This window comes from Ambystoma mexicanum, chromosome 12, assembly GCF_040938575.1.
Source record: "Ambystoma mexicanum isolate Mex_15411 chromosome 12, UKY_AmexF1_1, whole genome shotgun sequence".
NCBI classification, from domain to species: Eukaryota; Metazoa; Chordata; class Amphibia; order Caudata; family Ambystomatidae; genus Ambystoma; species Ambystoma mexicanum.
Genome location: NC_090936.1, coordinates 1,161,886,124 through 1,161,911,589, shown reverse-complemented (window position 1 = coordinate 1,161,911,589; position 25,466 = coordinate 1,161,886,124). Strand labels below are relative to the sequence as shown.

At 48.0% G+C, this 25,466-nt stretch overlaps 1 protein-coding gene across 4 annotated transcripts in view; it reads left to right on the top strand.

Moving 5' to 3' along the window:
* RASSF3 (Ras association domain family member 3) overlaps window positions 1–25,466 on the top strand; it is a 738,414-nt gene that overhangs the window by 699,002 nt on the left and 13,946 nt on the right. For all 4 annotated transcript variants that reach the window (XM_069629771.1, XM_069629772.1, XM_069629773.1 and 1 more), the window contains 2 exons: window positions 9,807–10,077; window positions 21,112–21,227. In XM_069629771.1, coding sequence (XP_069485872.1) covers window positions 9,807–10,077; window positions 21,112–21,227 — 387 coding nt within the window. The remainder of the gene's footprint in view (window positions 1–9,806; window positions 10,078–21,111; window positions 21,228–25,466) is intronic.

Here is a 25,466-nt window from a genome sequence, read left to right as displayed (position 1 = left end):
GAGTGACGGATGGAACGAATGGAACAGATGGGACGCATGTGAAATGAAGGGATTGAATGTATGGCACGGATGCATGTGGAATGAATGGAAGGTTTGTATGTGTGTATATATAGATCAACTGGAGAGAATGGACTTAATCAATAAAACCGATGGTTGGAGTTGTGGGGTGGATGGAGTTGATGGATGGATGGGTGGAGGGGATAGCTGGAATGGATTCTGGATGGACGCAATAGATAAAAAGACGGACGGATGGATGACATGGATGCATGTAGAGCAAGTGGATGGAACAGATGTCGCGGATGCATGAACTAGAGGGAATAGACGAAATCAATAGAACTGATGGATGGAGTTGCTGGGTGGATGGATTGATGGGATCAATGGAATGGATGCTGGATGGAATGGATGGGCGCAATAGATAAAAAGACGGACGGATAGAAGGGATAGATGACGTGGATGGATGCATGTGGGGCAAGTGGATGGAATGTATGGCGTGGATGCACTCAGAATGCTTGGAAAATATGTACAGATAATTGACAGAGGATCGAGTGGGCTGGAGCAGATCAAATGGATGTATGCCGTGGATGGGGTGTATAGAATGGTTGGAATGGATGAAATGTATGGAGCAGATGAAATGGACGAAAGAATGGGGCAGATGGAATCGATTGAGTGGACGTGGTGGATCGGTTGGATGGAGTAGATGAACTGCGAACGTTGGCCTGCACCAGATCCTGATAGGACAGTGAACGTTGGCCTGATGGAAGTACAAATGTTGCAAGTCCCACTCTTGGAGCTGGGAACATTAGCGTGAATCGCATCTCGATAGAAATATACATGTTAATGTAAATCACTGTGTACCCTGCCCTTTTGTTCCCCATGTTGCCATACATCGGTATCCCCCCTCCTGTCACTGTAATCCCAGCCCCAGTCTTGTGTCCGTGTGTCACTCTTTTCCCTGCCATCCTGTTCACATGCCTGGTCTCGGGCACTTTAAAGATAACCATAATATCGCATCACTACGCTTACTCTCTACTTTACACCATCATTCAACTAGAGCACAGCTATACACCCGATTAATTTGGCCTAGCTGTTCACATTCAAATATGACCCCATGAACACCTCATCACCCTACTAAAACGCAGCTAGCCGAGGGCATTCCGGCCTAGTTGCTCACATATGTGTCCCTCAGGTCCAACACAGCCAGAGCCCAGTCTGGGTGTCCATCCTCCAGACTGCACACATACAACTGATCTCTCCAGCACCACACCAAACGCTAGGAGGCAGCTACCACCCGGCAATTACATCAGCTACACACCTATCCGGTGCACCCACACACCCTACGACACCAGCTCTCTACTGACCAGGACCGCGGAGACCAGGAGGCTGGCTCTGGGGCAAAGGACTTGTCTTGGAAACCAGACCACGCTGAGCAGTATGCATTCAATACCTGGCCCCGTGTTTGGAGGCTTCACTACGCCATGGAGCACGTTGGAACGTATGCGTAAAACTATGTAGTGCTGAGAAGCTGTGTCCAGGGTGCCGCTGAACTTTGGTAGTAGCACAACTTTGATGAAGAGATCAGGCTTTGCCTTCTCTTTACATGTGAAGCACCCGGAGTGGTCGCCATCCTTCACCCATCAATGCTTATCCACTTCCATTAAATACTTCAGAATCCTATGGGGGGAACAAAGGGGGGGTGGGTGGGTGTGTGGGTGTGTAGGGGTGTCACGGTATTAGTTTTATAACGGTACGATAAACCTCTTGCCAAATGACGGTATATCATGGTTATCACGGTATAGCAGGCGGAGTTAACTAATCTTAACAAATATTTTCTAAAAGGTCACAAATTGTCAGATTTATCATCACAAACAAAACCAGGCACACAGAGCCAGAATTGGGGATTTCAACATACTTTCCACTGAAATGCCACCCGTTGCTTCCACCAAACACAAACACACATGTGGAGAGGAGGGGGAGGGGGGCCTGCTGCAACTGGGAAAGTAAACTGATAGCTTTTCTTAAGTGGTCATTTAGGCTTTTAGCTCCCCCACTGGCTACTGGGGAAGATGAAAATGTTGCCATCTTTATAACCTGCATGCCACAGATCAATGGAGGATGATGGTAGTATAAGCTTGTGCACACGCACACACGCTCTTTACGTTACAGCCTTTAGTTTACTTGCGGGCCAACATGTTACCCTTTGGTATGACAGTAGGGAATACCCACAGAGATTAGTGAATTTCACAGTGTGACTTATTATATGTAAATTCAATGATAGAACCAGGGAAATCCTCCATTGTCATATGTTTAGCAAACATTATCCATTATAAATATATAAACCCCAAAGCCGCCAACCCAAAGAAAACCCTTTTCCTTCTTGGCACTGTATTTATTCTTCCCATTGCTAACATATTGATTTTGTGTCAGGCACGTGTGGTTTATGGAAGAGCATTAAAAACTGCTCCAACTGAAACTACTTTGCAGATGGCACATCCAACAGTGCAAGACCAAGACTGCGCAGAACTTGCTTACTGCAGCCTTTCCAAATCAGATTGAAAAGCACACTTAACGGTATACCGGTATAAACAATGTGACGGTTATTATTGTTTAATTGAGTGGTTCACGGTATCTTTAACAGTATACCTTAATACCGTTACATCCCTAGTGTGTGTGTGCGCGCGCGCGCACCTCCAGTTAGACTGCACAGGGCTCCCCAAAAGTGATGAGCAAGTGGTGTCTGAATAATTCCTGCCTTTTGTAAAATAAGATTGTTGTACTTTTTTAGAGGTTAAATGGGATGTGCAATGTTATTTGGATTTGGGTCTGTGTCCCCAGAAAACTGGGTGCTCTGGGTTGATCATATGAAAAATAATATCTTTGAAGTCTGCTTCCCTGGGAGACAAATTGACAAACTTCTCTCTAAGCTGGGGATATCCTCGGTGAGCTGCCCAGCCCTCCGGAACATTATCCCGGTGCGGAGAACACCATTCACCCCCCTCCCCAATGATGATCATGAAGGCCCTCTAAGCCGAGAACTTTTCGGGGGTATTCTACTACTGCCTTTTGTTTCCCCTCTCCCAGACTGCTCCCAGACTTCAGGTACCTGTCAAGATACGAGAGTGCTGTGTAAATGAAGACTGCTCTTGAGACTAGTTCCTTGCCATATTGGGGAACCTTTCTGTACAGTACCTTTTTTATAAGCTTCTCAGAGTGTGCTGCTTGCTGCTTTACTCGAGTCGTTGAGCGCAACCTCCTGGGGGCAGAACTCGCCCAGTCGCTGCACATCTCTCAATAAGTTTTAATGGATTTTGTGCAACTTAATTTCGCCTAGAGTCAAGGGGAGAATGCAGTTAATTCATTTGATATTTTCCAGATTTCTAAGGTGCTGTCTGTTCCAGGGACGGACGGAATGCGCCCGAAGGCCACATTTGAAAATCCTCCATAATGAACGTGCACAAATTCCAGGCTCCTGCCGGGCAACCGGACATCGGATCGAGCAATGATACGAATTCCATATTTTCTAGAAACTAAGTGCAAAGTAGTGGAACCACTGCCTTGCACTGGGGGGGGGGGGGAAGCAGGCACATGTTAGTTTGGGCTATTAGGTGGTGCTTGCAGTACAGATGGGGAGTTATGGCATATGAGGGGGGACAAAAAAGCTCTGTAGGTGTGGATTGCCCACCTATTTACTGCCCAGGTGTGAGGGTTTCGGCCATCCGCACAGTGGGTGTGCGCACACCGGGGTGTTTTTGAAATTTTAAAAAATTTAATGTGACTAATCTGCACCCATTTTCCTATGGTCACAGCATGACCTACACATAGACCTGTGTACTCTGGCTGGACAGTCTACAGGCGCCGTCCCCCGTGTCATATTTAGTTGGGATATAGCGGCCAAGAGTACATAAAGGCATCTCAGAATGGGGAGGGCAATACCTTCCTCCTGCCATGGCCAGCCTTTTTCACGATAGAAGGCTCCATGGATCTTCCCTGTGCTTTTGTGTAAGCACTGCCGATGGTGGCAGTCATTTACATAATAATAGAGTATACTTCAAACTGGCCTGCATCGGGCCTGGCTGCAGAGTTTGGAGATGGGAGGGTTGGTGGGGGGTGGGCGGGGGAAACCCCAACTATCTTTGATGTGCACGGTCAACCTGAAGCCAGCGCCCGCCCCTCAGTATCAAGGGCAGTGGCCTGTCATATCTGGGACTATGTTTACAGTAGTCAACCCCCACAGAGGGACCCTATTTAGAAGGTATGCATGTGTGGATTGGTGGAGACAGTCTGTTCTCGCCACAGCTTTAGGGGGGAGACCTGCAGCTTTAATCGGGAACTCGGAGCTCAATTAACCAGAGAGACCCTTAGATCCACAACAGACGGGAAGATTGGTGAGACCTAGAAAAGGTAAAGGGGTGAAAACATGTTATACTGTTTCAAAGCACACTGGTTAAGACCTCACACATACAGAAGATTGTTGGTGGGGAGCCAGGATTGGTTCATTAAGGTAACTTAGCCTACACCAATCACTGGTGCCCATTTGGCTTCGCAAGGAGTAACGAGAGTAACTTATTTGGGCCCTGGCTAAATGTACAGTCTGCCTTACAGCTTCTGCCACTGAAGGAAAGCCAGTATTTCCAAAGAGGGAAGCAAGATCCCTCCCCCAAACACCTCGCTGGGAACAGAGGGAGACACTGAATACAGAGGACCCTCCAGCAGCTCCAGAACCGGTGCCCAGCCAGCACACCGCATGCCCTGCTAGGCCCTGCAGCAAGCTTCCTAGGTGGGAAGTGCCAGGAGGGTTCCTTAACCAAACCAAGGACAAGGCTGTTGCCTGCAACACTCTCCTCAGCGTTGGTCCGTCCGCCTTAAAGGACGACACAAGCCCAGTGAAGAAGCTAGGAGTGCATCAACCAGCATCCGCCTATGACATTTTCGAGCCAGTCGAGCTGCAACTGACTGCACTGTCATGCCAAAGTCGCTAACGTCGTCTGACACGCCTCGACCAGTGCTTCAGACCCGCCAACCAGCACTGAGACAGCGATTCTTGACCAGGAGCCGCTGTGAAGTCGTCCAGCCTGCAACTATGAACTGCCTGCCGTCTGGTTCCTGCAGATGTCTCCTGTCGCAGAAGCTGCAAAGTGCCCTGAAACCAACTCAACCCTGTTGAGCACCAAGACCTTCTACAAGTGACATTGTGGTTGTGTCCTCCTGGTGCTTTTCTGATGGCCCCTAGTGGTATGTATGACCCATTGTTCCCTTGGTGCTGAAACCAAGTATCCTTGAACTATGGCAATTGATTACTTTACCAAGTACCCTCATGTCTTAGTCTTCATTTATTTTGTTTTTTTTGTTTTTACGGGTATCTTATGTACTGCACTGCCCCCTCCCCTGCACTAGCGCGAGCTCAATGTCACCTGGCCTAGTAGGATCGCAGTCTGTCTTCCCTCCCTTGTCTTGTTGCGCCTTGAAACACTTGTGTATAGGCGCGTTATAAATGCCCTATATCGTATCATGTCAGTATCCATAGTGCACCCCCTTTCCTCCTTGGAACTACCTGTCCTCTGCATTCTTTGACAGGGTCAGTTGTATTTTGTAGTGTTGCTAGAACTTTGAAGGATAATAATAAAGTAGATACGTGTATACAACATTGACGACAGTCCCTTTTTTCATTGGGTAGTGATTTAGTTTCACTGTGTTGCAACTAACCAACGATGCACAACCTTGCGGAGATAAGCCTGCCGTTCCGTCTACCTTACCAAAATTGAATAGATGCCCAGATACTCGCACCATTTTGCGCGTGCTAAAATCTACGCGTGCTGTGCATGCTAGACACGCCCATGTCGGGTCAGTGTTGTCCTATGCACAATACAGTTGGGTCCTAAGTGCCACCGCACCCCCATTTGGGTTTTCCGTCTCAATGCACCACTAAGCTTTAATCACCTGCCAGCTTCTAAGGACCAGGTGCATTTTTGTTTTTTTTGCCAAGCACAGAAACCTTTGCCAAGAGCCATGTTTATCATTCTAAAAAAAGGTGGTTTTTAAAGAAAGTTGCTCCCTCTATAGTGTAATGGCAAAGCCGGATCTGGAGTCCAAGCGGCACATACAAAGTTGAAGCGGGTGGTGCACTGGGCAGACGCCCATAACCGTGTTTATGTCGACATATATTGCGATATTTACTGCTTTTTTTTTTTAATTTATTTTTTCTTTTTAATTGAGGCCCCCGGGCTGTGGCCAGCAGCAGGCAGCTCTTTCTGGAGTGGCTGGTTTCCTAATGGCTAACGCTGGTAAGATAGCTGAGTTAGTTGGGCACTCACTGCTGCAATGTGTGTGTGTGATCTGCAGTTGCAGGTTTAACTCCTGCCAAGGTCAACTCTGCCTTTCGTCCTGCTGAGGTTGATAAATGAGTACCAACACAGGTTGGGTGACATTGTACATTTGTTCTATATTGCGCGCTTAAGCGGAAGTGCTATATATTATCGTTTTGCCTTGGACGTCTGCTTGCATTCACAGTAATTTGGTAATCTGGGCCTATACTTACTGATGTTAACGATACATATGGTGATCCATTCTTGCATTAAATGGATATCTTTACAGTGCTATCATAACCATATTTTTCCTAGTAAACTTAGAAACAATGCTATGTGATGACACTTCTGTTTTGCCAAGGGGTGAAAGGTCGCGTCCATTGCTTCCTGGGATTCACGTGGGGGTGTGGTAAAATGACCACTTCCTGTGATGTCATCAGAGGTCAAGATTCATGTGAGGTCGCGTCCGCGACCCCTGGCATTTTGATATGTTGTCCATGGACACTCAAGCAGTTTAACTGTTTCACAAGCCACAATGGGAACCTTGCAGAGCACAGGGCCACAGCAGCTGTCTGCACTATTCTGATGTATTACTTCCCACTCATTTTACCTTTTCTCTCTCTCCGGAAGCGAACATGCTGAACGGTGCACTTTTTGGCATTGACACATCTCACTTCCTCGTACTGGCTGGCTAGCTCAGCAAGTTAAGTGCTCGTCTCCGACATTGGGCCAGCCTGGAGTCATAGCTGTGTTCCTGCAGAAACCTTTGCACAAACGCAGCAAAACTTTTTAAAGCTGCTAGTTTCAGTTAAGGCTTCCATCGCTGCACTGATTTATAAAAATGAAGTGCACACCTCGGCCCCCTCCCCACGGATACAAGCGAACCTATTATTTCACAGCCGCGGTTAGGGGGGCTGATGTGTGCACTTGCGTCTTGACACGCAGAGCGGCAAGGGAAGCCCTTTTTGGAACTTGCAGTGTTAAAGGGTGTTGCATGTTAGCTCAGTATGTATGCATGTGTGCAAAAAGTGTCTAATGTGTGCATGAGGATATGATGTATAGGGTGGGTGCGCAAGCGAGTGCATGGTTGATTGGAGGTCTGAATGTGTCGTGTGTGTATATGTTGGGCTTATGCGTAATGCTGGGCCAAGGAGCTGACCGGCGGGTAGAGGGTGGGGGTTGTGGCGGTGGTTGGTGGGTAAGAGACGGGTGGGGGAAAGGGGATGTATGGGCTCCACACCAGACAACTGTTGCCCCGCCCAGTTATTGAAGTGTCCCTGTCCATCACCAGTTAGCCCCACCCCCCAAAATGTAGGTTTTGTTGCTCTCGACTGAGACTGCATGCTGAAATGCAGACGGGTAAACAATCAAGCAATTTCCAGGCAAAATGTCATTCAACACTAGGAGAACATGTTTCTCTTTCAATTTTATTTGTCTGCAACCTCTCATTTTACATACAAAGATCAAGCTAAAATGGGTGGGTTGGGGGCTGGGCAGAGGGTGGGAGTATGCTTTCACTTTCTTATCTACCTCTTCCTCTCTACCTGTGGTGTTCCCCAGGGGTCTAACTTCTCGCCCTGGCGTTTCAACCAATACCTGGCAACTCTCGCCCACTGCATTGCCATTTTCTGCTCAAATTTCCAGTGCTACGCTGTCACTCCTCATTTTCAGGCTGCTCTCGGCCATCTCCTCTCCCTCTCTCATCTCTGATTGCCTAACTGCCATTCAAGATTGGTGTGCAGTCGATCTTTGTCTGAACGCCAGCAAGACGGAGATCCTCCTCATCGGCACACCTTCACCATCCTTATTCCTCACTCTCTGGCCGGCCTCCCTTGGCCCTGCTCCTACCCCACCCTGCGAGGCTAAGAACCTCAGGGTCCTCTTTGACTCCACCCTTTCCTTCTCCGCCCACATCTCCGAGGTCTCTAAAAAGTCAAATTTCCGACTGCACCTCCTCGGAGGTACTCTGCCTTTCCTCTCCTTCCCCCAGAAGCTCATGGTATCTCAAGCTCTGGTTCTCTCTAGCTTGGACTATTGTAACAGCCTCTTTCTAAATCTACCTGCCTCTACTCTCCGCCCTCTGCAACTAATCCAGAACAGGACTGCGAGACTTGTCCTTGGCCTCAAGCCCTGGGATTGTATCTCTCGGCTCTGAAATCTTTTCACTGGCTCCCAGTGGATGCAAGGATTAAATTCAAAACCCTCTGCATTGTCCACAAGGCTCTCTGGGGCCTGGGTCCAAACAGCTATCCCTCTGCAAATAACCTCCCCTCACGAGCTCTTTGCTCCTCTACCTCCAACTCACTCGGGGTCAGTCGTTTTTCTAAGAAACGAGCTGGGGTTAGATCTGTCTTCAGTTGGGGCCTCCATCTGGAACAGCCTCCCTGCCACTCTAAAACTTGAGGAGAACCATCTCCGGTTCCGGAAGCACCTCAAGACCTTCCTCTTTTCTTCTGCCTTTGCTTCCCCTCTCCCCTGCTGATCTGTTCTCTGTTGGCACAGTGCACCTGGCCACCCTCTGTCTTTTGGGCTCAGGTACCTGCTCGTCCTGTCACCCTCCCGCACTGCCTCCGGACCACCCCTTGCACTGGGGTCTGTATCTGTACCCATACAGCCCCCCCCCATTTTTCTTCCTGCACTTATCAGACCTACCCTGTCTGCTGCCTTAAACCTAGCACTTGCAAATTGCTGGCTGCATTACCACTGTTTCTTGCCTTTATTATTCATTTATTGTTATTTATCTGTTTCTCCTCTGCTTCGCACTTTCCACCTCTCCCCCCTTCCATGCACTTTTCCCCTCCCCCTCTCCCATGCACTTGCGCGTTCTAAATGTCACTGGGCCTAGTAAGATCGCTGTTTTGTTCTCCCCTGTTCCCCTCCCTTGCCTTGTCGCGCTCTGAAACACTTGTGTATGAGCGCGATAGAAATAAAATATCAATCAACCAATATACAAAATGCGTTTACTTTTACATGACCCCTAATGCGTGCTCATGTTAAAGCGTCTCCAGTTTAAATTAGTGCGCAATTGAAATGCTTATCGTTTGAAGACCAACTTTAAATACTACAAAATAAAACCACATTTAACTTACGAAGTTTGTAGATTTTTACTTTTTGATTATTAAACTTAACATGTTTTTATTCCGCCTCCAAAACATTTTGCTAGTACCACCATGTGCAAAAAAACTTATATAGGCCTTGGGAGAGTTATAGCTTTGGATAATTACTCTTGTACAACTTATGGCCCTCGACTTCACTTCGGCCAATAACTTGCTGGCAGGTAATTATCCCACGATAATGACTCCTCCCTCGGTATATAAGGCTATATTACAGTTCTTGGATGTGTGTGGAATCTGACATCGATATGTGAAAACGTATATCAATGAAAGTCTTTGAGATCCGAGCTGAAGTGCCTGCAATCTAGGAAGCCATAGTTCTAAATTTGTACAAAAAAAGTGTCATTGTGATAGCGGCGTGGTAAAACCTTTTTTATATTTATTTTTATCGTAGGGTTCCAATGGGATATACACTGGCTTCATTAAAGTTCAGATGGAATTGCGTCGACCAATCACTGTGCGGAATAGACTGCCTTCGAGTAGCCACGCTTCCAACAACAATAATGGGACTGCATTTTACCTACCCAAGGGTAGCACGAACATTCTCCATATCAGTAGCACCAACACTGTGCACGAAGTCATCGAAGCCCTGCTGAAAAAGTTTCTGGTAGCCGATAACCCTGCCAAGTTCGTCCTGTACAAGCGCTGCCAGAAGGAAGACCAAGGTACAGTGCGATGAGTCGGTGTGCTTCACTTTTGTGTGCTATTGTCCCAATTTTGCATTGCTTGCCCTTTTGAACGAGATCCTTAAAGAGAATTTATTTTGATCATCGTAAATGGTCAATTTCTGTTTTTATAATTTACGATGTACAGGCTTGAAATTTGGATAAGCAGGAGCTAAACGTAGCTCCTGGGTATCCATCAAGTGACCAGGAACAACCACTGGGGAACGAGGAGCTAGTATATAGCGTTCCGAAAGTGTAACATGGGGAGACAAACCTTTCATTTTGTCCGTTGTTTGACCCCTTATGCTTTGAACGTCCTATGCAGGTGTCTGGTGTGTAGATTGCCCCAAATGTACATGGTCAAATTCGTGTTTGTGTTTGTTTAGCATCAGTTGGCAGGAGGAGCCAAAACTAGCTCCTGGTAGCTGTTGGTCTCAAGCCAACTAGGCTCTTCTTGGCAACTAGCAAGAGTTAATAGCTCCCAGCTCCCCTCAATCTTGAACCCTGGTTTACCAGATTGATGTGGTTCAATATACGGAACCAACTGCCTTTTGGTGCAGATTTAATTTGAGACTTCTGTGACGGACTAGACATCGTTTAACGGAAGAGATGAAGGCTAATGTTTGATCCTTAATTGTGTGCCATATGTTTTACTAAGATACTCTACTAAGATACGAGTTGGGTATGTCCCCCTTCACAACCAGTTTATTTCTTTTGTTAAACTAAGCAGTCCCAGTAACCCACACCCAGGGTCCCAGTACAGACTTGCAATAGTAAACTAATTTCTTTCTTTGCCTCAGTCCAAAACTTTTCGATTTTCAGGCAGTGCCGCCATGTATGCCAGACAATTCAAGTCCTTCCACCAACTGCCCGCCACTTTCATGCCTAATTTCCCCATTGTTTGGGGGCTCCGTTTGGTACAATGGACCTTAGATTTCTCGGATTCTGAGCAAAAGATCCTTTTATGGTTATTCTGAGTATCTGCATAAACCACTGCAGGGTTGCAAGTCAAATCGCAACACAAGCCCCTCTGACGCACTGGAATTAAAACCAAATGCCCGAATCTGGACCTCCTCTGGAGTAAAGTGTAAACGAAGCAAAAATATTGACCCGTCTTCTCTCCCGCCCCCCTTCGTTCTTTTAATTGGAATTAAATTTAAAATTGCGATTTGTGAAAATGGGCAACATGTTATCGCTCTAATTTATTAATCATGAAAACTACCATTTGGTCACAAAGATGTCAACCGAAATCCACCCGCTCTGGCCCTCCTCCCAAAACCATGGTTTTCAGAAAGACTGCAGCAAATGGTCATTCGGCTAGTGTGCTCCGGGAGCACCCACTCTGCCCCCTCCCACTCACCCCAGTCCCTTAATCCACTCCATGTTGTACTCTTTACTCTGGACATTATCATGTTTTGTACTCGTCGCAGTGGTCCGAAGTTTGCTCATATTGGTTTAATCCAACAGTCTTGGATTTTGGGGCAAAGCCATCATTTGGGAAATTTTTATGGTACGATTCCTTCTAAACTATGATGGTGCAATTTAAATGCCGGTGGTTGGCAGCCCATTGATGGAATATCTTCTGTCTGTGACTTGAGATTGACTGAAGTGCTGGGCGCGCGCAGTGATATTTTGTGTACCCCCCCCTCCCTCTTACTACTTGCATATAGTGCCTACGTTCTTTCCACCGGTGTGGATGTTTTTTGCAGCCTTCTGCTAACTTGATCTTTTATCGTAGACATTCGTTAAGTGCAAGCGTTCCGCCCCCCCCCCCCCCTCCAATTCACAGAAGAAAGTGTGTACTGTCCCTCAGTGCTGGATATGAGAAGTTAAACCCTCCCCCCAATACCCCCTTCTTCGTGCCAGGTGAGGGCAGGGGGGGGGTGTGTGGTATGTAGGCAGGGGTGATGGGCGGATCCCCAGTCCAAGGCAAGCAGCACCCAATCTCTTCAGGGAAGGCAATCCTGGCGATTTGCATAAAAGCAAAGGGCATGTTGGGAACCTTAGTGACCACATTTCACATTAGAAATATGACTTTGATGGTTAGTCAGCGCGAAACTGTTCTGATCAGGTCATGCAAACTGGGCTCTCTGTGCTTCGCGTTTGTCTCGATACTCGCCCAAGCAAGAACACGTATCCCACTTAACTGCCATGGGTTTTCCCCCCCAGTGCCAAGGCCTTTTTTGGTGATTTTTGATATATCGCCATACAATGTCTTCTAACATTTTCTTTCATTAACCCCTTAAGTGCCAAGGACGAGGTATCTCGTCCTTGGCAACAGGGAGGTAATCCCAAGGACGAGATACCTCATCCTTGGCAATTAAGGGGTTAATCCATTTGGGCAGCTGATCCAACCGATGCGAGGCTCGGACTGTTTCTGCAGGAGCTCCTCGCATGTTAAGCACTGCTTCTGAAGCTTGCAGCTGCTTCGGGGTAGGTTTGGGGTACTCCTCAGCTGGCCTAGCCTAGGCCATGGGTTTGGGGCTCGGGATGGAACGGCGCACTGGCAAGAAACTTTGCTGGAGCTCAGGTCGGTCGTGCTCCAGCTGATTTCCTACCCCTAGTAAAAAAAAAAACCAAAAAAAACGAAAGGCCTTTCTTAAGCATTGACTCTGCTCGCAAACTGCTTCCAAAATGTTTTACGGAAGCATTTACTAAGCCCTACCCAGGCCTGTTGAAGGCACGAACAGATTTAAATTGGCCTTCTAAACCGCCGCTGAAGGCTTTCTACGCAGTGTACAGACTGCTTGGGGGGAAAAACTGCTTGTAAAAGAGAAATGCTCATTACTGCTTGGTAACTGTAACTTAAACATCCTAACTGCTTGATAAGCGCTTGTGAAGTTGTGACCATTTAGTAACGCCAAATCTTACAGGGTACTGTGAGGGTGTAGAAGTAAGAGATGGACACACGGATGGCTTGTTGATTGATAAAGGCTTTTATTGTTTAGATGGGGGGTGGGGGTGGGAGGGCAGGGAGAATGGAGAAAAACCTAACTAGCCCAATCTCTGAGGGGTTTCCCCAGCCTAAAAAAAAACTAGCTAATGAACTGTCAGCATGCGTCCTGTATCCAAATCCTAGTCCTCGCAGCTAAACTCAGTATAATGTGTAAAAAAACAGAAATGGCTTTCCGCCTGCAGCCTAATTTTGCAGTTCAAGAAGTTCTAAAAGGTGTAGAAGGCAAACAAATGTTCCACACGAATCAAGGGGTTGATATCCTTTCCCGAGAGTCTTTCCAACCTCCAGGGCCTGGGCCTAAATAAAAGGGCCGGGACACCTTTCCTGAGCCGCCTTGAGGGTCCCAGACCCGACTCCCAGGCACTACAACCTGGATGCCTCTTCCAAGCTGTGTTGTGGGTCCCAGACTCTTCCTCAGTACCCCACCCCTTGATACACACTCCTGTCGAGTGGGGTACTCGTCCCTCCTTCTTACTGTTTCTTTTCTGAGTTCACATCCACCCACTGCCTTAGTTTGTTCTCCTGTCAAGGTCTGTGAACACAATACATGGGAAAAAGGTCGTATTACTACTTATTGTGATTTGGGGTGCTCTTTCATCCCCTCTTTACTCATGTTTATCTCTGTGGTCCCACTGGGATGAAGGAGATGGCTCTGTACCTCCTCCCATGCACAGCCTCTGGGGTCTCCCTGTGCCTTCCGAGTCCCCCACCGCGCACCTTTGCACTTGGTTCGCAAGGGTTCTGGTCCTCGGTAACACAGATTAAGCTACTGCTGCTTCCCCTCGGCTCTGGCAGTCTTCCCGGTGTGGCTCCTCAGCTGATCGCTTCCAGTGAGAGTCTCCCGTTTTGCTTGTTCCCTTGCACACTGCTGGCACTCGAAGGACCCCCTCCCTCTTTCTGATCGGCACACTTCTTGGTTCTCCCAGCGAGGGAGACTCCAGTTCCCCACAGGGTTCCGCATCTCTCTGGATAGCGCAGTAGTACACCGCTTCGTCTATGGCAACAACGGATTTCTGCTTCTTGCTCTTCCAGGGAGGGCTTCTCAACACTTCCTGGTTTCCTTCCTCTATTTCTATTCTAACTGGACCAATCGGAAACCAGCAACCACTTGGGGTTCTCACAGGTGATTCTCATTCCTCCATATTTCACCCTCATCACAGTACTGTGAAAAGAATGTTCATTTAGGTAACTCCTATTCCAACTCGTCCCAGTACTCTCTAGGGGAGTGCTAGTGTGACTACAACTTATGAGTATTAGTGACGGGGTTGTTCTTGGGGTTGCAGGAAGGGTGTTTAGGGTGGGGGAGGGGGTGTGTACTGCGTTCTCTCCAGTTGGTTGTTCCTACTCCTATCTGGGGGGTTCAAACCCCCCACCCATTTGATCCTTTCGCGAGTACCTCCCCCCACGGGGACCATCGGGTAGTGGTCTCACCGCCCTTGCCGCATAAGGGGCTCCCCCCCCCAAGGGAAAGGTTCGTCAACTTGGAGCCACTTTTGTACGCAAGTGTCCAGAAGATATTGGCATCTTCCGACAGTGGTTTCCAAAAACGACTTCTAAATAAGAACACACTGTGCTTCTCTGCTCCTTGCAATGAACTTGCCGCCGTGGCGGTTTCCGGCACGCAGTTCAACTGCACTTGACAATATTTTAGTTCAGTTCTGTGTTCTTTGGCCCACCGCCCTTAACATGAAACCATAGGTTTCGCGTTTAGGAGCCTTCCGTTATGTATTGAAACTAAGATGCCACATGGCCGTCAGACTTTCCGGAGACTCTAAATGCAGTTTCTGGATTACAGCACTGCCGAGATATATTTTAATCAGACTAGAAGTGAGCTGGTATTTTTTTCTTGTCGCGGAGCACTGATCCGGGACTGCATCACTTTGGGCTATGGAATGAGGGGGGCGATGGAATGAGGGGTGCTATCAAAGTCATAGCTCTCAACCATTTCTGTCACACAAGCGGGTGAAAACACCGGATTTTATTTTTGGCGGGTGAGAGCCCATTGAAATGAATAGGCGTGCAGGAGGCTTAGCGGGTGAGTCGGCTCTTTACAAGGCGGGTGACACATTGCTTTCAGCACCAGTGAAGACCACACATGGGTTTTGGGTCCCTCCCCCTACACCCCTCCACCCCCCCCCCCGCCCAAAAACGTGGAGATTGCTAAATCCGCACTGCACTTTGAAGTCGCTTGTCCTTGAACTTCATGGTCATTGAAATGGAAAACGGACTTCAGAAGTGCAGCGTGACAGCAAAGATCCAGATTTAATTTTGTCTGGTTTCAAATGACCCCATTTGCACGCACGTGTGATCTTCACAGGTGCTAATGGCAATTGTTATTGGGCACACTTGCTGGTAATGGGACCGCCACCCAAGGCAAAGGGACCCTTGGCTCTCTTGGGACCCTTAATTTGAGTGGCGGACAGTTCTTGGCAAAGCTGGCCCGGAGAATATTGCCTCATGAAATACCAGTCTCCGGTTAAGGTTACCAGATCACTGTTGAAGAGGCTGTGCCCCAGTCACGGCCTTTTGTTTCTCAATCCTTTGTATTTTGGGAGTTGTAGTCCTGGGTCAGTTCTATTCCATAATATGGACTACAGTGAAAGCAAAGCCCAGGCCCCCAATAGGCTGATGCCAGTGACCTGAGTCATGGTAACCTTATCTGTAGTTTTATTAAATCCAAAACTGATTGCATAATTTCGAATTTGACCAAGCAGTTTGACCGGAATGGTCGTTACCCGATTTTTACGCTCGCAGACTGCAGAGCGCATATGCGGAGACCAGTGGTCTATGTGGGCGGGAGCGGTGCTATGATATGATATGGCATTTGTAACGCGCCTATACACAGTATCTATACTTTTTTATTTTAAAAAGAAACCGTTCCGGAACGGTTTCGTTTTAAAATGTGTAGGAAGAAGTTGAAACTTGCGCTTTCATTGCATTGGGCGTTCCCTTAAACAGCAGGCACATTTGTTTTGGGGGGTGTATTGTGTGTGTAGAACGGGTCGTGGCGATGGGGATTGTGGTGAGTGGTGCAGACCAGTAGGGAACATAGTTCTGATACTTCTTTTCGTACACTTCGACCACTGACGGAGACCCGGGTCACAAAAGGTTGCGAGGAAAAGCGTGCAGTGCTGTGCCCCGGGCTTCTGGGTACGCACTCTAGCGCACAAGGACCCTGGAAGCGAGGCACTGGAGGCCGGAGCCCGTGGCAGATGAAGTGGGGAAGGGGGCGGGAATGGGTTGAGGTTGCCACATAGTGGCTGGGGGTTCGGCAAGGGGAACGCCGACAAGGAAGGAGAGAGGGCCTCGTACAAAAGGTCACACCTGCGGGTTTGTGCTGAAATACACTGCGACATTTTGTGTGCGGCCTTCAGACCTAGAACCGCTTTGTAACCATCCAGTAAATAAATGCAGTTGAATGCTTAACCTTCATCCGAGTACCCCGATACCAGTCCTCACTACCTCGCTGGGGACCTAGCCACCCAACTAACGTCCCTCCAAGTGTCCAGCACAAGGAATCCAAACTTTTCGGAGGAACTCGAATTGGCAATGGTGTTGGTCGCAACTAAACCACTTTGTCGTAATTAATTTTATGTTCCACCTATAGATTGCCCAACTCCGAGTGGAAGGTACCCCTCCCGGAATCTAAATTTCCTGCACCAAATAGGACTGATGCTGGTAGACCCTCACCCCCCCCCCAATACCCTCCCACCCACTTTACTGGGTCTGCAACCTTTGGCTCTCCCGATGTGTTGGCCTCTAGCGACCAAACCTACACCTGAGCCCAAGGACCTGCTTTTGTCAATGTTAATTTGGACCCTGCAGGACACAGAAAATTAGCGAAATGGGCCTCTCTGCACACAGGCTGGGTTCGGAGCGCTGTCATTTGAGTGGGTTTGTTGCGCCATCAGCAACTGTGCAATGGAAAAGTGTCGATTCGGGGGTAGTGTTTGGAAAAAGTGGCTGTAATTTCTGGTAGGTTAAGTCCTTGGTAGCACATGATCGCTCGGCATTGAAAATCTACTGTTGTCCATGTGATGCTGCCGGGCATGGTACAAGGTGTCTTTCGACTATGTATGATTGGGAGCAGTTGTGTAAAACGCCAATGCTTCGCGCCTTCCTACAGACCCCTATGAAGTGCAGTACCAGAGCCCAGCAAATGAGGCCCATTGCTCGGGTCCGAAATTGCTGGGAACTACTTAACTCCTGGTTATAAACCTGGTTAGCTTGACGCCAACAGCTACCAGGCGCTACACTTGGGCTCCCCAGGCAACCTGGTGCCATACAAATGGCCCCATGTGAAATGAACGCTGCATGTTTAGGAATATACATAAATTAGCACGAAGACGGATCTAGAAGACGTGTGAAGCATAAACACTCAACAGTTCTAGGTCCCATCTCATATGGGAGTTGTATTTTTGTCATGGGTGTTGAATAGCTCCTGGTCCTGCCTACTAGGCGATGCCCGATACCCAGCAGGTGCTTTTAGCTCCTGCTAATCACGAGCCCTAGTGCTCGTAGTTTTTGCTTTTCACTGCACCAGTGATATTCAATGCCGGGCATCGGACGGGCAAGGCGGAGGAGTCGCCTGGATTCTACAACTCCACCAGACAGCACTACAGATGAGCTGTGAGCCTGCCACCTTTACTCCCTGAAAACTGGCATCCCCTCCAGCACCTGAAAAGCACAGATGCTCCCCAACTTCATGGAAGCGCGTCTCTCCTCCTATTTGTAGGTTTGAGACCCATTGTAATCGGACAGTCCAGAGCATTTCACCGGTCCTCCTTTAGATTTAACCTGGCACATGCAGCAATACAGTCTTCTCCTTGGGTTTCTCTGCACGCCTCCGGGTTCCGCTACCTCAGTAGGTTATGGCGCACCAGATTTTGGGTGGAAGCCAAGACTCCAAATGAATATGCTTGCCCTTGGGGCAACGTACACCGATCCCATAAGAAATTGAGAAGTTTGCTGCACAATTTTCTCCAACCAAAAGAACAGTAGTATTCTGTTTTATTTCTTGCCATCAGGGTGTGCGCCCACACAGCTGTGCTGTTTTTGAGTTTTTCCTTGTGCGGACAAATGAATAGCCATCCTTGCCCTTGTGTATACTTGAAATTGGCAGCTGGTGTCGGTCATAACTTCAATCAGGATTAAATCAAATTACCGCTTTGTCCAGGTGAGGATTCTCGTTGTTAAGCCCCTCAAATAGCATCAAATCCTGCGTGCACACATCTAAAGCGCACGTGTTCTGTTGGTTCCTGTGTGCTCTTTTTACTTCCCAGAGGCGGCGATACCCACCCTAACGACTATTTACACGTTCTCCAAGTCTGAGCTGAATTACAGGCTGCCCTCTGGGTTTTGCAAACCTTGCTTTCTGGCAGGGAAAATGTTTCCGGCTTTGCCTCTTCCATGGTGGAATTGGGTGGGAGCGGTGCTCCTGTACTTTTAGAATTTATATTTAGCCATTTTTGTTTTTTTGTTTTTTTTGTTTTACTGTTCCTTTTACTTTTATTTAAAAAAAAAAACATTCTGGAATGGTTTCGTTTTGAAATAAGTGTAGGAAGAATTTGAAACTTGCACTTCAGTGCACTGCACATTTCCATAAACAGCAGGTGTTGGTTTGGGGGTTTGGATTGTGCGTCGGAGTGGGCGTGACTAGGGGGTTTATGGGAGCAGGGCAGCAGGGAACTTTGTTCCCCTACTTTGACCACTGCTCTTCGATGTTTGCATTGGTTTATAGTTGGAGTTTACGGCGAGTGGGGAAAGCGCGAATTGCACGGTGTACATGCCTTCGTATTTCTTTAATGTTGCGGTAAACGATCTTTAGCTCTGTTTTAGTCACTTAATTCCTTAATGTGTTTATAATCGGGTCTGTATGCCTTGCTGTTCCCCTTGTGTTGGTTGCGTCTAAATTCCAAAATATTAAAACCACCATGTGTGTGTAGTAAAACATTTTCGTTCGGTCATCCAGGGAGTATTGTGTGTGCTTTCTGTATCCCTTTTTCCCAATAGGGCCAGTGTTTAGACACTAGTGCCCAAAGCATTTTATGGTAACCTGCAAAATGTTTTATAAACTGTACCCTACTGTATTATTGTATAACTTGTAAATGCATTACCTACCTGTACCTGTGCCCCCCTTTAACGAAGTTCCCTGCAAGTAACAGCGCCTCGATGCTCAAGGGCTGTTTGTGCGCTATACAAATGTAAAAAAGAAATAACAATAAATAAAACCCTACATGGAAATGCAGCAAAACTCATCACCGTCCTGTCCCAGCATTTTAAAATCATTGCAATACAAACCGAAGCGTTTTTCACCTTGCCACTATAGTCCTTAAAAATGGCAGAGTTCAGTGTGTCTTGTCTCCTGCATGCTGCTATATATTGCTGCCGTAAAAGCCGGATTTGCTTCTCAGCGTCCTGCTGCACACTCATTTTGCTCCAATTTAAAACATGCGTTTAATTTGCAACTCCTCAACCGTCTTTGACAGGACATGTCACCAAGACCCTCCACGCGACCCCCAATACGCACAAATGTTTCTTTGTATGGTGACGACTTAACTATCAACTTGTAATTGACATCCGCGTAGGACCGCGTACAAGATTAAAGCTGCAGTTTTACATGACCGCCAAGTTCCTAACGGATCATGCGCTTAATGTGTGGTTTGTACATGTTCAGTAAACAAAGGACACTTTTGCTTTCCACAACCCATGATGGTTTGGCTCTGTCCATGCTTATGCTGTAGTCTAATCGGTTTGGTGGTGTTTGATCGTCTGATAATTGATTGCAGTGAACTGTCTGGGGAAAGAAACTGCCTGCATGTGATCAATTATCAGTTTCAAACTGCAACCCAAATGCGCCAAAAATCACCCTGCCTCCCCTACTTACCTGTGGGCTCGCCGCCGAGTCCCTTTCATGCCTGCAGTGTCAGATCTGTCCCTCTAACGTGGGTTGGATCCGATGCCGCAGGGTCTTTTTTTTTTCCCTCCTGGTCCCCGCCTCCCATGTTGAGGAAGCAAGGAACATCCCCACAAGCCCCGAAGGCTTATACATATGGCAAGGACCGAATTCGGTCAAATGTGCCATTCAATCAATTAAAAACAAACAATTAGGCTAATACCGTGGTCGACCCGAAGTGCAGCGATTGTTTATATGGTCCTCTGAGCAGAGTCCCTTCGATGGACTTTCTTTGGGTAGAGTGGAGAAAGTATTTGAGCCCCCCTCTCCGGAGGGAGGGGGCCATAGGGCGATTATCCCCATTTGTAAGCCTTCTTGGGAGCCTTGAGCACCTGGTACCCCAAGGTTTTGTTCCTTCAAACCATCCGCTACGTGAACTGCGCCATGTGTTTTCTTTGTATGTGAGCTGGTGAAGTCGACCATAGCAGCCAGGTGGCAAGCATGGCAGCGAGGTACGCAGACGCATTGCTGTGCGCTGCATTGCTCTGAATACAGGGCCATGAGCTCCGCATGTTATCCGGGTCCCCCGCGCGCGCACACACCCACCACTCTTGCTCCACATTCCGGAAATGCGCTGTTATGAGGATGACGTTTAGCGTCACTGGGCTGGGACCACTTTTCTGAAGGGAGGGGTGGGCTTTACGTTTCTAGTATGGCTGCTGGTGGGCAGAGCCAGGATGCTCTGCCCATCCTGCGCGCGTGCCCTGCTGAGATGCGTACCCAAGGATCCAGGATGCCAGCGTGCTTTTAACGTCCACAACTGTGGGCATCAGTCGTCGCCACTTGCATAGTTGCCAACATTATCCATTCCAGTCTGTGGCTGCTTATCCAGTCTGGGATTTTTCTTTGCATTTTGGGACTTGTGGTCTGAGTTATATAATGAGAAAAGCAGAACTACAAAAATCAAAGCAAAAACCCAGACTGGATAAGTACCTACAGATTGGACTGGATCAGGGTTGGCTTGCTGACCATCCAAAAGCATTGGATGCCACGCCGCGTGCGTATTACTTTGCTGGAAGCAGTCGATGCCCAAGAAAGTGACGCTGTATTGTAATGTATCAATTTGCGAGAATGAGTGGGTTCTAGCTGTTTCAGATTTCCTTTTTCTTTTTCCCCTCTGCAGTCTGTATGTGCAAACTCTCTGACCGGGAGCAGCCGCTCTACCTGCGCTTGGTGGCCGGTCCCAGCCCTGAAACGCTCAGCTTCGTTCTGCGGGAGCACGAGACTGGAGATGTCACGGTAAATGTTTGCTGCTTTTCTTGCGCTCGGCCTATTCTTGTCCACGCTTCAATGTAGAAATAGTTACTTGGGAGTCTAGGGCAGGGCTCTGCAGCCTTTGGGTCTCCTGATGTTTTGGACTACATCTTCCTTTGCCCACACCCAGCCTAGTCGATGGTGAGGAATCATGCGAGTCGAAGTTCTCAGCATCTGTAGGGTTGCAGGTTGCAGACCCTTGGCCCGGTGGAAAGCCCTGTGCAGATGCTGAGCACGTGGCACTGTCGTGCGGAGTAGCTTCCTGGTCATGGGCCATACATATCCAAACATATCTTGTTAAGATGTTGCAACAGTGGTAAAACCTTGTGAGGGAGCGTTGCTTTACCACCTGTGCCATTATTCTGCACATAATGGGCACATCTGTCTGCAGTGTTGGCTTCATTCCCTATTAGTGCCCCCACGCCCCAGCACTGCTTTCTCAGCCATCCTATAGGTTCCGCACGTGGCCTGTTGGCCACGCAGCGCCCACAATTTTTCTGGAGCCGTGAAGTGGCTGGCCTCTTCTGGCACATCTGTCCTTAGTAGTAGACATCATGGCCGAATACCCCTCAAAAAGTCTCAGAAACCGTGGGAGGGCTTGCGGAGTGTGACATATGTGTACAGGTAGAATGATTGTGTAGGTGTTTGTGAAAAGCGGGCCTCAAGATTTGCACTAGCCATTGACCAGTGATAATTGACTCGAGTAAGAAATGGTGTGCTCTGTGCGCGTGGAGAATTGAGGAGGCTGTTTTTATACCTGGCTAATTAACTTGCAACTTGAAATGCTCCCCCCCCCCCCCCCGAAAAATGATCCGTGGATGAAGGCACCCTCAAGGTTCCGAGCACCCTCCAGGTTCTGAGCGTGCTCAGTACAGGGAGTTCTTCATGCACACTCTCCACTTCTGAGGCATCATTGACAGTCCAATAGTTCCTGATGTTCATGCACTGCCTTCCACCCACTCGCCCATGCAGTCTCTGCCGAAAGGTTTTGGGAGCCATTTGTTTGAGTCGTTGACTGCCAATCCCATGCCGGAATGATCCCGACAAAATAAGATGTGATGGCAGAAAGGTTTAGAATTAATCTTCACCTCTGGTGTTCAGCTGGTGACGTGCAACGTGAAATGGCTGCCTCCATAGTGCCCTACTTACCAGGCTGGGTGAGGGAACGCCAACACTCCATGCAATGCAGCGCTTCTCGAATGAGACACAATTGCTACGGTGGGCGGGGCGCTTCTGCTTCACCTCGCGGATTCAAGCCCAGTGCTCCCTTTATGGCAGAGGGGAGTGCTAGCTACTCCACAATTAAAATAAAGCAAGTTACAGAAGATTGGCGATTATGGAGTACGTTTTTTAAATTTAACTTCCATCTTCATGTTTCGTCTTTGCCCTTCTTCAGGAATATACTGCAGCCCACAGGATTGCCTTTTGCAGTTTGCCCTCTTTTCTTGTTTATTTAGCTACTGCCCTAAAGCAATTTTATGAGCTTTAACATTGTTTGAAATACTTCATACGTGATGTTATGTAATGAGAACATGTACACTGTAGATTTTTTCGGTGTTTCGGGTGACCATATGGTTGTTGTTGTTTGTCAGTTTCATTAACTGAAACAGCACTTTATCTGGGAACAGGAAGCGTTAATCAAGCAAATATTGCATATCTGGATCTGCCAGCTGAGATGCTGGGTGCACCTTTTCTTTCTTGCCTTCTGTTAAGTAGGTGCGGCAGACTCCAGTTTACATGCATTTAATGTCCAGTCTTGTCATTATTATAAACCGGTTACTCGAAGTGGTAAAGAGGATTAGCAATCTGTTCGGCGTCTGCCACACTTTTTCCTTTCATAAATCCTATGGTTTACGGCACTCGCAACCGTGCGCGACACTTGGTTCTGCTAGATGCCTTTCCTCCTCCCCCTTCCCAGAGTCAGCTGGTTTACTTGCTACCCCAACATATTCATGTTTTCCCCCTCCACGGCACCACAGGGGGTCTTTAATATCTAGATGGGTGTTCCCGCGTAAGGCATCACTTTGTTGCGTCACAGCAGGGAAGGCAGAAGGCTTGTGTATTTTTGTAATGCCATGCTTCCTGTCAACTTGGATTGTTCGTTTTGGCCATTTCATCCTAACCATTGAGGAAGGGGTCCTTGACCTAGGCCCCCGTGGTCTGCGGTCACGAGGGGCGCACATTGCTCGACAACTAGATTGCTCGGAGTTGCTTTCAAGGCCCAGATTGAAAAAGATGCCAAACTCTAGACTCTTCTGGTGCCTGCGGTAAATTCAGGGTCGATTACGCCAAAGGAGCTTGTTGTGGTACCTCAAAGGTCGAACAGTTTCTGACTCGCCCTAGTAGATATGGTCAAGGCCTAGTGTTGGAATGCCTTTGATGCTTCACGCAAGCCTAATACTGTACCTGCAACCAAGGTATCGTCTAAGTCTGAAGATGGCACTATGGAGCGTGTGGTAGGTCAGGAGACGACCGGACCAATGAGTGCCATTTTCAAATGGTTTATTGTAAAATAATAGAAAATGCCTAACTTTCCCTGTACTAAGGGTTTGCCTACCTAATGCAACTAAAGTAGGGTGCTCGTCGTCCATAGTAAAATTCTGATCTCCGTCCAAACCTGAGCTGTTCTGACTCTATCACCATTACTAAACTGAAGACCAGGAGTATGACCCCCTTCTCCTGGAGTATGGTCCCCTCTTCTCCTGGAGTATGCCCTCTTCTCCTGGAGAATGAACCCCCCCCCTTCTCCTGGAGAATGGCTCCCTTCTCCTGGAGTGCTTTTCAGCAGAGTTCTCCTCCATACTGGATCTTCAGATGGTCTTTCTATCGCTTCCTTCAGCTCTTTCAAAGGGCTTTTCCAGATCCGCGTATATTGGTTCCCTTGGCTCTTCAGATTCCTCTCGAGACTTTCTTTCTTGACCGAGTCTCTGAATAGGTGGTGTACCTCACAACCCTTCCCCCTTCCTTCATTCTGATTTATCTTCTCACTGAGACGAGTAGGTTGAGTCCATATGACATTTGCCATTCACTGGGACGAGTATGGTAAGTCCCTGAATGATCCTCCCTCTTTTTATACTCTTGCCAGTCACTGGGACGAGTAGGATTACTCCATTCTTTAGATTTGGTTTTCCTTGGTGTATAAATGTGAGTGGCCCACTTACTTCTCACGCCCCCTTCCCATGAGTCTCCGGCTCTCCCCTTTACCTTTGGTTCAATGGGGCTACATCACCGGGTCAGTGTTTACTTTTACTTCTGTTCCATTGTCAGTCAGGACGGTGTCTCTGCCTTCTTCTGATCGCTCCTTTGACACACTGCCATGTCTGTGTGTGGTATTATTAAAGAAAGGGATATTCACTTTCACCTTTCTTGCCACTGCGTTTCACGCCCTACTCCCTCCTGAGTTTTCCTTTGGTCTGACCAACCAGTCTTGGCTCGTCCTCCGCGTGCTGCACTTCAGGCTAGTCTGGGTTGCGGCTCCTCTGAATCCCTATACGAATGCCCCTCCAAGGACTACCAGCCCCTGGACAATCTCTCTCCAGCCTGTTCTCCAGGTAGTGCACTTCGGGCACGTTCTCTCCTGCGCTTTCCCGATGCACAAACGAGCATTCTTCACGAGTTATCAGCTTCCCGCTGCCAGCTGGTTTGAGACGTCCAGATATATTGTGCACTCTCTCTCTTTCTTGCTCTTTCTCTCGCTCTTTCTCTCGCTCTTTCTCTCGCTCTTTCTCTCGCTCTTTCTCTCGCTCTTTCTCTCGCTCTTTCTCTCGCTCTTTCTCTCGCTCTTTCTCTCGCTCTTTCTCTTTCTCTTTCTCTTTCTCTTTCTCTTTCTCTTTCTCTTTCTCTTTCTCTCTCGCTTTGTCTCTCGCTTTGTCTCTCGCTTTGTCTCTCTCTCTGTCTCTCTGTCTCTCTCTCTGTCTCTCTCTCTGTCTCTCTCTCTGTCTCTCTCTCTGTCTCTCTCTCTGTCTCTCTCTCTGTCTCTCTCTTTGTCTCTCTCTTTGTCTCTCTCTTTGTCTCTCTTTCTCTCATCAAGCTACGCTTGGGCTTACCCAGCTCTTGGGTAGTCCTTCCTTTGTGTTGGCGCTCTACTCTTCATAACTCCTTTAGGCTTCTTCGGCTTAGTGATTCTTTATCACTCTCATGTTCTTACTCTTCAGAGTCTCCGGCAGATACTTTTCTTCTGTTTCTTTACCATAAAGAATATAAGAGGGGTCCAGTTGCCTGTTG